Source organism: Nerophis lumbriciformis, linkage group LG19, assembly GCF_033978685.3.
Source record: "Nerophis lumbriciformis linkage group LG19, RoL_Nlum_v2.1, whole genome shotgun sequence".
Taxonomy (NCBI): domain Eukaryota; kingdom Metazoa; phylum Chordata; class Actinopteri; order Syngnathiformes; family Syngnathidae; genus Nerophis; species Nerophis lumbriciformis.
Window position 1 is genome coordinate 28,609,135 of NC_084566.2, and position 16,844 is coordinate 28,625,978.

The 16,844-nt window shown below is 43.3% G+C and overlaps 3 protein-coding genes across 4 annotated transcripts in view; 1 reads left to right on the plus strand and 2 right to left on the minus strand.

Moving 5' to 3' along the window:
* LOC133618565 (acyl-coenzyme A thioesterase 3-like) lies at positions 1 to 14,251 on the minus strand. The gene is made up of 5 exons (XM_061979047.2): positions 14,091 to 14,251; positions 13,688 to 13,746; positions 7,835 to 8,317; positions 2,429 to 2,616; positions 1 to 2,348 (listed from the first exon to the last, which is right to left on the minus strand). The coding sequence occupies exons 3-5, from the start codon at positions 8,301 to 8,303 to the stop codon at positions 1,761 to 1,763; spliced, it is 1,245 nt and encodes a 414-aa protein (XP_061835031.1). The 5' UTR covers positions 8,304 to 8,317; positions 13,688 to 13,746; positions 14,091 to 14,251; the 3' UTR covers positions 1 to 1,760.
* On the plus strand, positions 13,625 to 16,677 carry sdr39u1 (short chain dehydrogenase/reductase family 39U, member 1). 2 transcript variants are annotated; one of them, XM_061979049.2, is made up of 6 exons: positions 13,625 to 13,763; positions 15,295 to 15,401; positions 15,492 to 15,574; positions 15,654 to 15,775; positions 15,869 to 16,021; positions 16,115 to 16,677. In XM_061979049.2, exons 3-6 carry the CDS (start codon positions 15,558 to 15,560, stop codon positions 16,540 to 16,542), a joined length of 720 nt encoding a protein of 239 aa, XP_061835033.1. In that variant the 5' UTR covers positions 13,625 to 13,763; positions 15,295 to 15,401; positions 15,492 to 15,557; the 3' UTR covers positions 16,543 to 16,677. The 2 variants fall into 2 exon arrangements, with proteins under 2 accessions (XP_061835033.1, XP_061835032.1); XM_061979048.2 differs by lacking the exon at positions 13,625 to 13,763 and adding an exon at positions 14,696 to 14,838.
* mettl17 (methyltransferase like 17) overlaps positions 16,642 to 16,844 on the minus strand; it is a 12,484-nt gene continuing 12,281 nt past the window's right edge. The window contains exon 14 of the mRNA XM_061979045.2: positions 16,642 to 16,798. Within this exon, the coding sequence (XP_061835029.1) occupies positions 16,699 to 16,798 (100 nt within the window). The 3' untranslated portion in view covers positions 16,642 to 16,698. The remainder of the gene's footprint in view (positions 16,799 to 16,844) is intronic.

Below are 16,844 nucleotides of genomic sequence, written 5' to 3' on the forward strand. Positions count from 1 at the left end.
TATGTTTGTTGGCTCTCATAAAGTCTGTAGTGAGTAGTATGCAGTGAAGAAGAAAAAAACAAAAAACGTCATGATGTTTTTGAAATCAATGCGCTACAATTAGGCTCCATTGTAAGCAAACTAGTCACGTCCGTTGTGTCCTTGAGCAAGACACTTCACCCTTGCTCCTGATGGGTCGTGGTTAGGGCCTTGCATGGCAGCTCCCGCCATCAGTGTGTGAATGTGTGTATGAATGGGTGAATGTGGAAATAGTGTCAAAGCGCTTTGAGTACCTTGAAGGTAGAAAAGCGCTCTACAAGTATAACCCATTTACCCCTGACGTAGATACTTGCTGAATGTTGCCCACACATCGCTTGTCTTTTGCTTTATATTGGACTCCTATTGAGCAAGCAAAAGTAAGGTAAAAAGACCAAAAACAACTTTAAAAAGCACAACAGGTAGCAATTAGCACAGTAGCTAACATCAAAAGACCTCAACGGCGGAGTGGGCAGTTGATGGTTGCATAGAAGCTCCACAACAGTCACAAAGGCGGAAGAAGGCTGCAGCAAAGATGGGCCCCCAATTGTCTTGTTCTCCATGCCATTGGACCCTGGCCTTCTCTTTGCCAAGGACAGTGTGGTGGCTGTCTGTGCACCAGGCTCCCCACTTTAAAAGATTCCACGCTCGGGCGTTCTCCTGAAGGCAATCCCACCAACAGGAGGACAATCATACTCGCCGCCGCCGACGAGCTAACATCAGCCCTCACACAATAGCTGTGCTGCATGCACACATTGAAACGCTCGTACGCCGAGACAAAGTTCGTACACCAAAGCATATTTTTATTGGGGCTGCGATTCATAAATCAATCAAATGTTTGTAAATGGAGGTTCAGCTGTGCTCATTTAAAAGTTTAAAATGTTCTTAATTGGTCTTCAGTCCCTCCCATCGGCATACTTGCCAACCTTGAGACCTCCGAATTCGGGAAATGGGGGGGTTGATGTGCAGGCAGCATACCCCTTCCGCTTCGAGCTGTCCTGGATGAAATGAAATTCTTTTTTCCGATCATTTTGGAACTTGCAAGCGTATTTCTTCTTCTCACTCGTCGTCGCCATGTCTCTTCTTCGTTCTTCTGCTCCGTCTCCTTCTTGTTGTGTGTGCAGTTGTGCACTGAGCTCCAAAAGCCGTAGATGTTATTGCAGCGTACCGGAAGAGTTAGTGCTGCGAGGGATTCTGGGTATTTGTTCTGTTGTGTAACGGTGCGGATGTTCTCCCCAAATATGTTTGTCATTCTTGATTGGTGTGGGTTCACAGTGTGGCACATATTTGTAACAGTGTTAAAGTTGTTTGTACGGCCACCGTCAGTGTGACATGTATGGCTGTTGACCAAGTATGGGCTTGCATTTACTTGTGTGAGTGTGCTTGAAATTAACGGTATCATTAATCCAGTTAAAAGATCATACAACGTGTCAGCTTTTCATGACATCTTTGAGTAAAAACCATTGTTAAACCCGTCCAACGCTACATTATTATGTGACTGGGCCGGCACGCTGTTTATATGGAGGAAAAGCGGACGCCTGGACAGCATGCGGCTGTTAAGGGGTGAAGGTTTCAGGTGAGAGAGGACGTTAAAGGCACGCCCCCAATATTGTTGTCCGGGTGGGAATCGGGAGAAATTCGGGAGAATGGTTGCCCCGGGAGATTTTCGGGAGGGGCGCTGAAATTCGGGAGTCTCCCGGGAAAATCGGGAGTGTTGGCAAGTATGCCCATCGGGCTTGACGAGTCTATAATTTGGAGGTCAGTCGAGTTCTGAAGAAGTCCTCCACCTTCTTCCACAAGTGGACCTCAGCGTCGACGTGGGCTTTAGGTTCCCCGCCCCACAAGACGGGTGAACGTAGGATCCCGTGCAGGCCGGAATGGCAGTACGGGCTGTAGGGCGGCTCCAGCATGTGTCCAGCTCTCGGGTAGCAGACGCACTCAAAGTTATTCTTCCCCTCGCTCTTCAGCCGCCGCTCTATGCCCTCCATGAAGGCCTTGCTGTCCCAGTTCAGGTCGTCCTCCGACGCCACCAGGAGAAAGTGCGCGTTGGCTTTTTCGACGGGCACAACGCTGCCCTTGTTCTCCTCGGTTTCGGGATCACTCACGCCGAACTTGACGATGCTGGCGCCGGAGGGAGTGGGCATCACCTTGCTCAAGTTGTAGCCCAAGACGGAGAGCACTTGGCGGTTCTTGTAGTGGAGAGGATAGCCGATGTTTGCGCTGCAGCCGTTGATCCACACCACCGCCTTCACACACGAGGTAAAAGACGCCAGCGACAGACCGATGTCTCCTGCCTTGGACCTCGATAGCACACCGATTCCTTGACCGCCTGCCTGCAAACACAACCACGGAACTTCACGTAGCGTAATTTCAAACAAAATGTTCCCTTTCATCGCTTTGCTGTCGTGCTTACTTTGGGTTGTTGCTGTAAAAACCGAACAGCTTCCTCAAAGTAGTCCAGGTTTAAGTGCTTGGTGCTGGCGGGTTTGTCGTTGAACACGGAAATAGTCAGAACCATGAAGCCTTTGTTGGCCAACAGACTGGCTCGCTTCTCGCACATGAAGGTGCTTAAGTCCAGCACACCCGGAAAGGGACCTTTACCTGGAGAGTCAGAGACAAAATAACATTGTTGCTTTATTTAATTTTATTTATTAATCAATCCAACAAAATAATACACATAAATTGAAAGGGATAAGCAGTAGAAAATGGATGGATGGATGTTTCAAGCTAGCTTAGTGTGGAGGGAGATGGGGCCAGCGCTGCCTGCAGGAGCAAAGGTCACCGCCTCTGTCCATGGTGCTGAGGACAGAGCACCATCAGACGGGGGCGTGGTAGTGCTGACGGCGAGACACAGCTGGCAGGTGATTCGATTTCACAGGTGGTACGTGTTAATCTAATCATCTGTTGTCTTTAACATTAAGCGGCCGGGAGCAGGAGGGCAGAGAGGATACGGACGTGACTGAAAAATCTATGCACATTAAAAAAAATTTTCAACTTTGCACGCCGGGCTCCTGTGAAGTGTCTGTCAGTGGGGCCGCTGGGAAGCGACTTCCACACTTAGCTATTAGCATGCCTGATCCTCACTTGCTTTCAGTGTGTAACATGTTTAGCTTTATCCTCCAGTGATAATACATAAGAAACTACAAAATGCAGTTTATTTGCCGTAATTGAGATAATTAGTCATTCAGGGGAGCGGCTCCACACTGTGTATGGAGGCACGTAATTAGCTGTTAGCCGCTTGTCAGCTGAGGGACTAAAATTAAAAAGCATCTGTCAGAGAGAATCAGTGTTTGTGACATATTTAGGCAATCGCCGAGCACATACTTTTTCACGAAAATTGTCCGATACTACTACTTAAGAATATTAAAGGTGACTTCAAACATTGCTTATACCTTTCATGAAGGCTTTATGATGACCACAGTTTGACCCTGGAACAGGTTATTCCTTGCTGCATTGTTTCCAACAGGGATCAGATTGTGTTCAACTTTAAAGGTTGCACTGTAAAATGCTCCAAAATGTCATTCAGGTTAAAAAGCAAAAAGAGCTTGCTTTCTGGCTCTAAACAAAGGCAGACACTTGCCTTACCTCTCCCTTATCTCTCCTGATTTTGCTTCTTTGTCTCCTCTTGTCTTGTCTTAACTGTAATCCAATCAAAATTGATCAACTGGTCTCTTAACAAAATTGACAAGATCTTCACGACTAGAAGCTCGGGTTCGGGGGAGCCTGCCTGTCCTGACAGAATATTTGTCGCTGGATACACAATGGACTCTTGGGAGACGTGGAGGGTTGTTCGCCTGCCGATTTTTTCAGTCGAGCAAGTTGAAACATCTGCTGTTTCAGAATCATGATAACAGGACATCTGCTGATTGGAGTAAGCATTTCTCTAGTGTATCGACAAGTTCGTAAGATGCTGCCAGTCGTTCAGGGTAGCTGCTAGCAAGCTGCTACAAATGATTGGTAGGACGGGCAGAGCTGTGGGCACTCAACAGTATTGATTTTGAACTAATCCCAAAATGGATGACATCTTGGAGAAGCTTTCCGCTCTGCAAGGCGAAATTATGATCAATTTGAGAGCCCGAATGTACAACGAGAGTAGATAAATCTATTGGAATTGGAATCAAAACAATCCTTTACAATGTGTCTCCTTCTGTACTGGCAAGGTCCTGCTATAAACACACTCAGTAGGACTATTGCAGCGAAAGACGCTCTGAGACCCCTTCCTTCGAGGACATCTGTGATGTTTTTGACAGTGTTGGATAAGACTACACGACTAATCGACATCGAATCGACATTGAGGTTTTAATTAGTGCGTTAACCAAACCGCAACCGGCATTGGAGTGACAGATTACAGTTCAATTACAGTAAGCGTGTTTATCCTAAACATTCCTGCTACTTCATTTTACACACTTTGGCATTTTTACCAAGCTTTTTTTGTACATATACAGCAATATTATCGTACCATGGCCTTAACCGTGAGATTTTGATACCGTTACATCCCTAAGCCCTACTATTGGACTAGATCTCGGACGCCTCCATAGCAAACAGCTGTGTTATCGCGATGTCACGCTGCGGATCGAGGCAGAAGTCAGTGACGCAGAATGGAGCGATGTCTAGGCTTATGGACAAACACGCTTAAACCACTGCTATACTGATACGCACACACACGCCCACGCCGCTTTACCACCTGCAGAATGATGGACAATGGAGCAGCGCCGCTGGTGGCTGCAGCTTCGGGACGGATGCCCGCCCGCTCCCCCCGTTGATTGATTGATTGAAACTAGAGATGTCCGATAATGGCTTTTTTGCCGATATCCGATATTGTCCGACTCTTAATTACCGATTCCGATATCAACCGATACCGATATATACAGTCGTGGAATTAACACATTATTATGCCTAATTTTGTTGTGATGCCCCGCTGGATGCATTAAACAATGTAACAAGGTTTTCCAAAAGGTTGAGGTGGGCGGTGTTAGGGGGGGGGTGTTAAGGGGTAGCGGTGGGTGTATATTGTAGCGTCCCGGAAGAGTTAGTGCTGCCAGGGGTTCTGGGTATTTGTTCTGTTGTGTTTATGTTGTGTTACGGTGTGGATGTTCTCCCGAAATGAGTTTGTCATTCTTGTTTGGTGTGGGTTCACAGTGTGGCGCATATTTGTAACAGTATTAAAGTTGTTTATACGGCCACCCTCAGTGTGACCTGTATGGCTGTTGACCAAGTATGCCTTGCATTCACTTGTGTGTGTGAAAAGTCGTAGATAATATGTGATTGGGCCGGCACGCAAACGCAGTGCCTTTAAGGCACGCCTCCAATATTGATGTCTGGGTGGAAAACGGGAGAAATTCGGGAGAATGGTTGCCCCGGGAGATTTTCGAGAGGGGCACTGAAATTCGGGAGTCTCCTGGGAAAATCGGTAGGGTTGGCAAGTATGACTGGGAGACGCAACTGCTCTGTACTTCTCCCTACGTCCGTGTACCACTCCGTACAGCGGCGTTTTAAAAAGTCATACATTTTACTTTTTGAAACCGATACCGATAATTTCCGATATTACCTTTTATAGCATTTATCGGCCGATAATATCGGCAGTCCAATATCATCGGACATCTCTAATTGAAACTTTTATTAGTAGATTGCACAGTACAGTACATATTCCGTACAATTGACCACTAAATGGTAACACCCCAATAAGTTTTTCAACTTGTCTAAGTCGGGGTCCACGTTAATCAATTCAAGGTTGAAAGTCTCAAGTTTTGTATTTTATGCGCTTGAGGGTTTTTTTCTGGTCTCAAACTGCGGCCATGTCTACACTAAGTCGTTTAGCCCCGTTTCAGCCACACTAAACTATCGTTTAAGGTCCCCCGACTCGGACAAATTTTTACACGGGTAAGTCAGCCGTGTAATTCTTGAATCTCCGGCACTTAGCTTTGTATGGACTCATTGATCGTTTACAAACTGAGTTCGGAGAGGAAGTGACGCCAGAAAGACCACGCCCCACACAGGAAGAGACATCAGAAAGAACGCACCACAGCCAACTTCATAATAAAGCGGTTTCGTAACTCGGGAACTAACCACTGGGAATATGAAGGCGAGTCATCCAGACATGCCCGTGTATCTCCTTCTTCTACATGTACAGACGCTTGTGGAAATCACACATGAATACCTTAAGACAGTGGTTCTTAACCTTGTTGGAGGTACCGAACCCCACCAGTTTCATATGCGCATTCACCGAACCCTTCTTTAGTGAAAAATAAAAACTTTTTTTTTTCAAATTCAAGACAGTTATATGTTTTTTTACGGGTGTACAAAATGAACCGTGCATGAACATCACCTTGCTCAAAGAACAAAACCAACACAGTGCATGAACTCACAACAAATGACAAATCAGTGTGACTTCTGCTGTTACCATATCCATAATACGCCGATAGGGAGAAGATTTTATTTACACAATGAGTCGGGTGTGTCTTGACCTCCGCGGCAGAGGCTCCACCCCTGAGGCCGACATACCGAACCCCTAGGGTTCGATCGAACCCAGGTTAAGAATCACTGCCTTAAGAGAAAGCGATTGCAGCTATTTGGGATACTACACACCTCAGACGGCAAGAGAACTTTCCAATGTCCGGGTCAGCTGTGATTCTACTTACCAAAAAACTTTGACCATTTGTCCAAGGAGAGACAACGAGAATGCGAGCTCCCGTGGATGTGATAAAAAAGGTAGCGTGTGCTTTGTATTACCTGGTCGACGAGGAAAACGGCGACTGCTTTTGGACTGGCGAAGCAGACTGTATCGGTTATTGTCCGCCATGTAAGTCGCGGACTCCAGAGTATATAAAGGTCCAGAGTATATAAAGTCCCCAAAAACAAATGGACAATGAAGGTGAAGGCAAAAGAGTGAGGAGTGTCCTGACCAGATATCTAGATCCCTACTTTGAATGATGTAAAATGTTATTTATCACATTGTTTACGTGTCTTATAAAGATTTGATTAATTTATGATGTCTCAGGTGTGATTCACTACAATAGGGCCCCACAGCACACTGGACTCCAGTTAATTGAAATACCACAACACTGGATATTGTTCAGATAAGTTACATTTAAGAAAACTTGCACACAAAGCAACACTGGAGGCGACTATGATGTGTGCATTTTCCGCGCATGCGCCGGCGGACGGATGGGGTCTTAAACGGTGACATTGTTGTGTGTAGACACGGATAAGATTGGGTGTGATTTAACCTGGATAACCTTATCCGGCTTAGTGTAAACGGGGCCTGAGACCCCCTAATAGGAGCTTAGTTTGGTAGTTGCTATTCTCCTCTGTTTACCTTTACTTCCTACCACTCTACGGGGCACCGCTTGCTGTTCTGTCTACCCCTGTATACATTATGTCTGTTCTTGGACGGGGAGTACTGAAAACAAATGTACTTTTTAAGTGCAATGACGATATAAGTTTGTGGAGGGAAGTGCATTAGCGCGCCTGCAGGAGCAAAGGTCACCGCCTCTGGCAATGGTGTCGAGGGCGGAGCACCATCAGTTAAGGGCGGGTCATGTGCGGGACGGCGAGACACAGCTGGCAGGTGATTAGATTTCACAGGTGGTACGTGTTAATCTAATCATCTGTTGTCTTTAACAGTAAGCAGCCGGGAGCAGAGGGAAAGAGAGGATTGGGAGTGACGGAAAAGACTTTGTAAAATCTGTGTAAAAACATAAAAACTTTGTTAAACCTGCACGCCTGGCTCTTGTGCCGTGTCTACAGTGGAGTTGCTAGAAAGCGACTTCCACAAAGTTATAACCCAAAGTGTAATCAGATGAAGACAGGGACTACTAACCTGCAGGCGTGAACAAAACACCACTAAATGTCTCTTGTCTGATGACAACCCGGCTGACCCCGTCCGCAATCAGACACCGCTCATTGGTGGCCTCCGCTAGAGCCCCGCCTTCCTCGTCTTCCTCTGGAACGCCGTCGTGCACGGAGAACTTGACCACGTGAGGATTGAGCGCCAGGTTCCAATGGAAGTACTTATGTGGCATGTCCGCCTTCATGGACCACAGCAGACCCATGGGCTCCACGCCTACATAACTCCCGTTCAGCGCCGGGTCCCTCTTCAGGTCAATGTCGCCGCTCCCATTCGCCCGGTAGATGGCGGAGGATCGAAAGACCACGCCTCTCTCATCCGTCGCCTTGGCCCGCATGGTGACCACCTGCCTGGGCCTCAGGCTGTCCACCATCACCTGGACAGGCTCGTCGAACAAACACCTGGCGCTGGGAAGCAGCCGGAGCCGGACTTGAGGAACCATGGCGTCCCGCTGAGCTACAGCAAAAAGCATAACAACTAAGAGGGATACAGGTAAATGTCACAATATCTAATTTAAAGTGTGCCACGTTTGGCACAAAGAGAGCTGCACTATTGCGAGCCAGACACAGTAAACCAGGGGTGTCAAACGTACGGCCCGAGGGCCGGATCAGGCCCGCGAACAGGTTCTATCCGGCCCGCGGGATGAGTTTGCCAAGTATAAAAATTAACCTGCAATTTTAGAATAAAAGAAACAGCTGTTCTAAATGTGTCCACTGGATGTCGCAATAGCAATTGTTTGTATCTTTGTAGATGATGCTACATATGTACAAAACAAACCACATGCACTGCAAAAAGTCAGTGTTCAAAAACAAGAAAAAAAAAAAGAAAAATTTGGGGTATTTTATTTGAACTAAGCAAAATTATCTGCCAATAGAACAAGAAAATTTGGCTTGTCATGGCTTTCCAAAACAAGTAAAATTAGCTAACTTCAATGAACCCAAAAATACCTTAAAATAAGAATATTCTCACTAATAACAAGTGCACTTTTCTTGGTAGAAAAAAAGAGACCTTTTTGCTTAATATGTTGAAATATATCCTTAAATGAAGTAAATGCTAGTGCCATTATCTTGACATAATGATATGCGCTCGGCATTACATTTCTTGAAACCAGCAAACTTATACTAAAAACTAATTTATTGTTCTTAATGGAAAGGCAACAATCAATCAATCAATCAATCAATCTTTATTTATATAGCCCTAAATCACAAGTGTCTCAAAGGGCTGCACAAGCCACAACGACATCCTCGGTACAAAGCCCACATACGGGCAAGGAAAAACTCACCCCAGTGGGACGTCGATGTGAATGACTATGAGAAACCTTGGAGAGGACCGCATAAGGCAACCCCTTGTTACTCTCTGGGTCTCCTAGCCGCTCAGGCAAATCATATGGTCTAAAAATGCATTTTTCCATCCATAACATGACATCATCGTGCCAAGTGCGTGCTCTTTCAGTCAATTAGTGCACATATATACAGCCCGGTCCCCGGCCAAAATGTTTTTAATTGTAATTTTGAAGAATTTATCTGAATGTGCATGGACTACTTCTGTTAAATTGTTAGAAATGTCACATGTTAAATGTTTAAATATTAACTGTCAGTTTACTGTACTGTGCCAACTGTACTACTATATGAGTACGTATTTTCTATTGTTTCATTGAAAATAAAACAGCAAAGTCCATTTGGCTGTCATGCGTTTTAATTATTAGACACAACTGTGTCAGAGTCATGAATTTTTTTTTCATGCTTGGAATAAGAAATTATTACTTTAAAAAAGTAGTTTTATACTTGTGAGTGTTGATGACACAGCTTTGCAACAGTTGATATTCTAGTTTCAAGCATGCTTTACTCAATATAGGTCATAAAATCTCAGCGACAAGCTATAATATCTTACTGAGATCATTTAGGACCAAAACCCTTAAAACAAGTAAAACACTCTAACATAAAATCTGCTTAGTGAGAAGAATTATCTTATCAGACAGAAAATAAGCAAATATCACCCTTATTTGAGATATTTCATCTTACTTAGATTTCAGTTTTTGCAGTGTGATGTTAGTACATCAGTCGAGGAAAACGATCAAAGTGTAAAAAAAAAAAACCAACAACATTATGATTTGTACATTTTCAGAATGTGCTTGTTCTATTTTTAAACAAAGAAAACAATCTTAAATTGTCTTTATTTTTGTAGATTATGTGCAGCAAAATAAGACACGTTAGTACATCATAGAGGAAAAAGATCAAACTACATAAAAAACATACTGTAATCCATCCATCCATTTTCTACCGCTTATTCCCTTTGGGGTCGCGGGGGGCGCTGGAGCCTATCTCAGCTACAATCGGGCGGAAGGCGGGGCACACCCTGGACAAGTCGCCACCTCATCGCAGGGCCAACACAGATAGACAGACAACATTCACACTCACATCCACACACTAGGGCCAATTTAGTGTTGCCAATCAACTTATCCCCAGGTGCATGTCTTTTGGATTTTGATATAATTTTTTTTATCTTGATAGATTGAAAATTAAGACCAACAAATTTATTCAGAAAATATAAATAACGACAAATAAAGTATATATACTATTAACCGCAACAGGTAATTGTAAAGAAAAAAAACCCAACAGCATTATGATTTGCACAATTTCAGAATGTGCTTGGTCTATTTCTAAACAAAGAAAACAATCTTAAGTTGTCTTTATTTTTAAAGTTATCATGCCGTGATTTTACCAGTCCGGCCCACAAAAGTACACTTCATTCACTAACTGTGTTACAAAAAAGATCAGTTAGAATAATACATAATGTTGGATATAGAGAACATACAAATCCTTTATTTATTGAATCAAAAATACTGAAATTCCACGACATAGTGAATTTGCAAACAGCTAAAATTATACACAAAGCAAACTATAACCTGCAACCCAAGAATATACAACAATTCTTCTCAACAAGAGAGGAGAAATATAATCTTAGAGGAAAATGTAATTTAAATCATTTGTACGCACGGACAACACTTAAGACCTTCAGTATATCCACAGTATGTGGAATTAAATTATGGAATGGATTAAGCAAATAAATCAAACAATGTACTAATATGATCCACTTTAAGAAACTCTTCAAACTTAAAGTGTTTACAAAGTACAAAGAAGAAGAACCATGATAAGCATTCGGAATTTATCTCATCCATCCATACATTTTCAAGATAATCTTACTCATCTCACCATATGAAATATAACTTACTTCACCGAGTATTATTTATAAAGATGTCCGATAATGGGTTTTTTGCCGATATCCGATATTGTCCAACTCTTAATTACCGATTCTGATATCAATCGATACCGATATATACAGTCGTGGCATTAACGCATTATTATGCCTTATTTTATTGTGATGCCCCGCTGGATGCATTAAACAATGTAACAAAGTTTTCCAAAATAAATCAACTCAAGTTATGGAAAAAAATGCTAACATGGCACTGCCATATTTATTATTGTAGTCACAAAGTGCATTATTTTTTTTACATGCCTCAAAACAGCAGCCGTGTAATTCTTGAATCTCCGGCACTTAGCTTTGTATGGACTCATTGATCGTTTACAAACTGAGTTCGGAGAGGAAGTGACGCCAGAAAGACCACGCCCCACACAGGAAGAGACATCAGAAAGAACGCACCACAGCCAACTTCATAATAAAGCGGTTTCGTAACTCGGGAACTAACCACTGGGAATATGAAGGCGAGTCATCCAGACATGCCCGTGTATCTCCTTCTTCTACATGTACAGACGCTTGTGGAAATCACACATGAATACCTTAAGACAGTGGTTCTTAACCTTGTTGGAGGTACCGAACCCCACCAGTTTCATATGCGCATTCACCGAACCCTTCTTTAGTGAAAAATAAAAACTTTTTTTTTTCAAATTCAAGACAGTTATATGTTTTTTTACGGGTGTACAAAATGAACCGTGCATGAACATCACCTTGCTCAAAGAACAAAACCAACACAGTGCATGAACTCACAACAAATGACAAATCAGTGTGACTTCTGCTGTTACCATATCCATAATACGCCGATAGGGAGAAGATTTTATTTACACAATGAGTCGGGTGTGTCTTGACCTCCGCGGCAGAGGCTCCACCCCTGAGGCCGACATACCGAACCCCTAGGGTTCGATCGAACCCAGGTTAAGAATCACTGCCTTAAGAGAAAGCGATTGCAGCTATTTGGGATACTACACACCTCAGACGGCAAGAGAACTTTCCAATGTCCGGGTCAGCTGTGATTCTACTTACCAAAAAACTTTGACCATTTGTCCAAGGAGAGACAACGAGAATGCGAGCTCCCGTGGATGTGATAAAAAAGGTAGCGTGTGCTTTGTATTACCTGGTCGACGAGGAAAACGGCGACTGCTTTTGGACTGGCGAAGCAGACTGTATCGGTTATTGTCCGCCATGTAAGTCGCGGACTCCAGAGTATATAAAGGTCCAGAGTATATAAAGTCCCCAAAAACAAATGGACAATGAAGGTGAAGGCAAAAGAGTGAGGAGTGTCCTGACCAGATATCTAGATCCCTACTTTGAATGATGTAAAATGTTATTTATCACATTGTTTACGTGTCTTATAAAGATTTGATTAATTTATGATGTCTCAGGTGTGATTCACTACAATAGGGCCCCACAGAACACTGGACTCCAGTTAATTGAAATACCACAACACTGGATATTGTTCAGATAAGTTACATTTAAGAAAACTTGCACACAAAGCAACACTGGAGGCGACTATGACGTGCGCAGCTTGGAATTTGGGACATGCTCTCCCTGAGGTGGGGAGGGGAGGGGGGGGGGTAGAGGGTAGCGGGGGGTGTATATTGTAGCGTCCCGGAAGAGTTAATGCTGCAAGGGGTTCTGGGTATTTGTTCTGTTGTGTTTATGTTGTGTTTGTTGTGTTACGGTGCGGATGTTCTCCCGAAATGTGTTTGTCATTCTTGTTTGGTGTGGGTTCACAGTGTGGCGCATATTTGTAACAGTGTTAAAGTTGTTTATACGGCCACCCTCAGTGTGACCTGTATGGCTGTTGACCAAGTATGCATTGCATTCACGTGTGTGTGTGTGTGAAAAGCTGTAGATATTACTTAAAGGCAGTGCCTATAAGGTTTATTGGCGCTCTGTACTTCTCCCTACGTCCGTGTACCACTCCGTACAGCGGCGTTTTACAAAGTAATTACTTTTTGAAACATTTCCGATATTACATTATAAAGCATTTATCGGCCGATATTACATTATAAAGCATTTATCGGCCGATAAATGCTTTATAATGTAATATCGGAAATTATCGGTATCCGTTTCAAAAAGTAATGACTTTTTAAAACGCCGCTGTACGGAGTGGTACACGGACGTAGGGAGAACATATCTAATTATTTATGTATTTATTTTTATTGTTATGACTTATGGAGTATATTGTGAATACATTGAGAACAGGAAGTGAACAAAAGTTTTAGCAACTGTTATGTAAAGGAAAAGGGGTAGGATTAAATAAGCTCTGCTTCTTCCTACTCCTTTTTGAACATGTTGAATAGAGAAAGTGGACATTGTGATGCATCATGTTGTATGCCTGCATGTTCGCAATAAAACTCAAACTCTACTCGGAGGTAGATTTTTGTCCATGCGGCCCCCGATCTAAAATGAGTTTGACACCCCTGCAGTAACCAATTAGAAAACCAAAAAGTTTAAAAAGTTTGTTTAGCAGCTGACCCTTCAATTAAACAAATCTGCATTCAGGTCAAATCCAATGAGTCACTGATGTGTTTTGGTGAATTAGGCTCAACAAAAATGTCACATTACCAGAAGAAAAGGTGCGTTGCCTGGGGTGGATGGGGTCAACAGACGCTGCACAAACACTGCTGTTAGGAGGACAAAGGTTAGTCGTAAAAATGTGAGCAGACATGAGGACAATATTTTGCAAGTCTTAAATGCAAGTTCCCTGCACACTAAAAAAAGGAATTACGTTTTGTATTACAGTTTGTCCTTAAATATTTACTGCTTGCACAGGTGAAAAAAAAATCAACAACTGAACTAGCTTTTTGTGTCACTGTAAAATAGTCAAAACATGAATTACAAGATGCTTAGCAGAATATCGCAAACAGCATGGATTGTACTTTCCCGCCGATTAAACGTGGCAAACAGTAATATTGTTTTTCGAAAATTCTGAAAGTACAGTAAAGTTTTTGCAGGCACACAAACTTACCGCGAAGGACAAAATGGGTCCGTCGGACCCCGTTTAAAGTAGCTTGACACTGTTGACTTCTCTTGTGGCACCGTCAAATATCTTGAATTGCACAAATTGTTTGATTTTTATTACATTATTCTAGATTATGCGTACTTCACCAAAATAGTTGACTCAGGTAAAGGAGCCGCAGGACCATTGTAAGCGCATGCGCAAACTTTTTTTTTTTTGCGTAGGGCATTTTTTTTTTTTAATAAGCCTTTATTTATAATGTTCGACATTTACAAACAAGTATATGAACAATAATAGTCAAAACAAGTACAATACAGCGACGGGGGTTGTAAACTCAATAAAGCAACTAAAGTAAAATGCAGAATATATACACGTAGCAATGTGTAAAGCCACACGTTCCGTAAATAGTCCACATTTGGAGCATAGCATCGTAGTTTTCACATATTTTTTCGGTTGTTAGAGGTAGAAAGCGTTTTAAAGTAAAGCTGTAATCCTTTTTTAAAGCCACAAAAAACAGGTCGGGTATTGAGAAACTTACATTTATGAATATATATATTAAAGAGGTTGCCAGTGCAATTTGTTTTTAACTACAAAATGACGTAACTTCCGGCATACGGCAGTCGGTTGGTCAAAAAGCTTTTTGAGGAAAGCGGTCCTCCAGACCTCTGCTGCCTTCACTAAATGAACGCCGACCCCAAGCGACGTCTGATTTTGTAATACCCAGGACTACATTTGGTTACAATGAGAGTCGTAATAGGTACGTACTATTCGATCTTGGCGAGATTATATCCTTAGTGAAGGAAAGGTCAATATGAATATGACATAATGGCCCCTGCTGTTAAAGCAGCGTGCCGTACTTTCACTAGTACTTTTAAAACAAATAGCTTTACTGATAATAACAATAAAACGATACCAATACATATGCACTGAAACATTTATAATGTGAAATTAGTTCCCCCTTGCGTACGTGGATAACTCGTTTTGTAAGTATGTTTTACGCATGCGCAGTTTGGGGCATTCTGTTAGCATTTAAAATTATTGACCCCAAAAGGGACAAGCGGTAAAAATGGATGGATGGAGTTGAGTTGCATACATGATACATCACAATTTCCAGTTTCTCTATTCAACATGTTCGAAAAGTAGTAAAAAAAAAAAAAGATCAATCATGCAAATAAATATTTTTCTATCAATCATTTATGAAACGTTCTTGTAGGAGGTGGAACTGGCTTTGTGGGTCGTGAGTTGATTCGCCTTCTCAGAGATAAAGGTCACGAGGTCACCGTCATCTCTCGCCAGCAAGGTCCTGGGAGAATAACCTGGGTATAGTGATTACAACCTATGAAGGATGTATATTTAGTTGTTAACAGTAGAGAATCGAGTAACCTTGTTCATCTGTCCTTGCATCTGCAGAGTGAGTTGCAGTCAGGCGGCCTCCCACCATGTGAGGGCGCTGTCAACTTGGCAGGAGAGAACCTCATGAACCCTCTCCGATGGTGAGCATCACACACATGTAACAAATCCAAACTGGGGCATCTTAAATGCAATCCTTTTCACTTTTGTTTTGTACTTTAGGTGGGGCAAAAGCTACAAGGAGGACTTGTTTTCCAGTCGTATTGACACGACAAAAGCTCTGGCTCAAGCGATCGCAGCGTCCCCAAGTCCTCCTCAGTCGTGGGTCCTGGTGTCTGGTGTAGGTCAGCATCCATCAAAGTTGTATACATGTCATGTATTGCCTCTTAATGGTAAATATTAGGTATCATTCCTTTGTTTAATATGTGGACCCTCAGCGTGCTACCAGCCCAGTTTGACAGCTGAGTATACAGAAGACAGTGATTGGACGCCCTTTGACCTGCTCTCTAAACTCGTGCAAGAGTGGGAAGCTTCTGCACTTTTGCCAAAAAGTGTGACAGAAAGCACCAAGCAAGTGGTAATCAGACCTGGTGTGTACACTACAGTACTACGTTTGTTCAATTGTTTGCATCTGCTGAGAGGGGAGTTTGTTTGAACACCCCTGTTCCTTCCTTCCTCCACAGGGGCAGTGTTGGGTCGGGATGGCGGCGCTATGAAGCAGATGCTCCTGCCCTTCTGGCTCGGTCTTGGCGGTACCCTTGGCTCCGGGCGGCAGCCCTTTCCTTGGATTCACGTTTCAGACCTGGCTGGACTCATCGCTTACGCCTTGGAGCCTCCCATTGGCACGCCCCTATCCTCACCACAGGTCTTTAACGGAGTAGCCCCCACCCTCAACACCAACTACGAATTCACTAAAGAACTAGGGCGGGTCATGAGGCGGCCCACCATCTTTCCTGTGCCGGGTGTTGTCATGAACGCTCTAATGGGCTCGGAGAGAGCCGTGGTTCTCACTCAGGGCCAGAAAGTGCTTCCCAAGAGGACTCTAGAGGCCGGGTTTCAGTATAAGTACCCAGACCTGTCCTCGGCCCTCAAAGAGATTGTAGCAAGTTAAAAATAAAGATTGTGTATCATACAGCCATGCACTGTATCACAGAAACAATTATGCTAACGAATGGAGAAAGTGTCTTCAACCACAATAACTGCATCCTGGTTAGAAAATGGACATTTATTGGTTCCTACGTGAATAGTGGTGAGGCGTCCTGCGTCATCACTCGCTGTCATTTTGGATCATGTCATTGTCATCTACATCCGGAATAAGTGGAAGTTGGTCGCCCCACTCACTGTTGCGGGCGCAGCGGTACACATCCCTAAACAAGAAACGTCAACCATATCAGCAAAAGCTTTCGTTTTGGC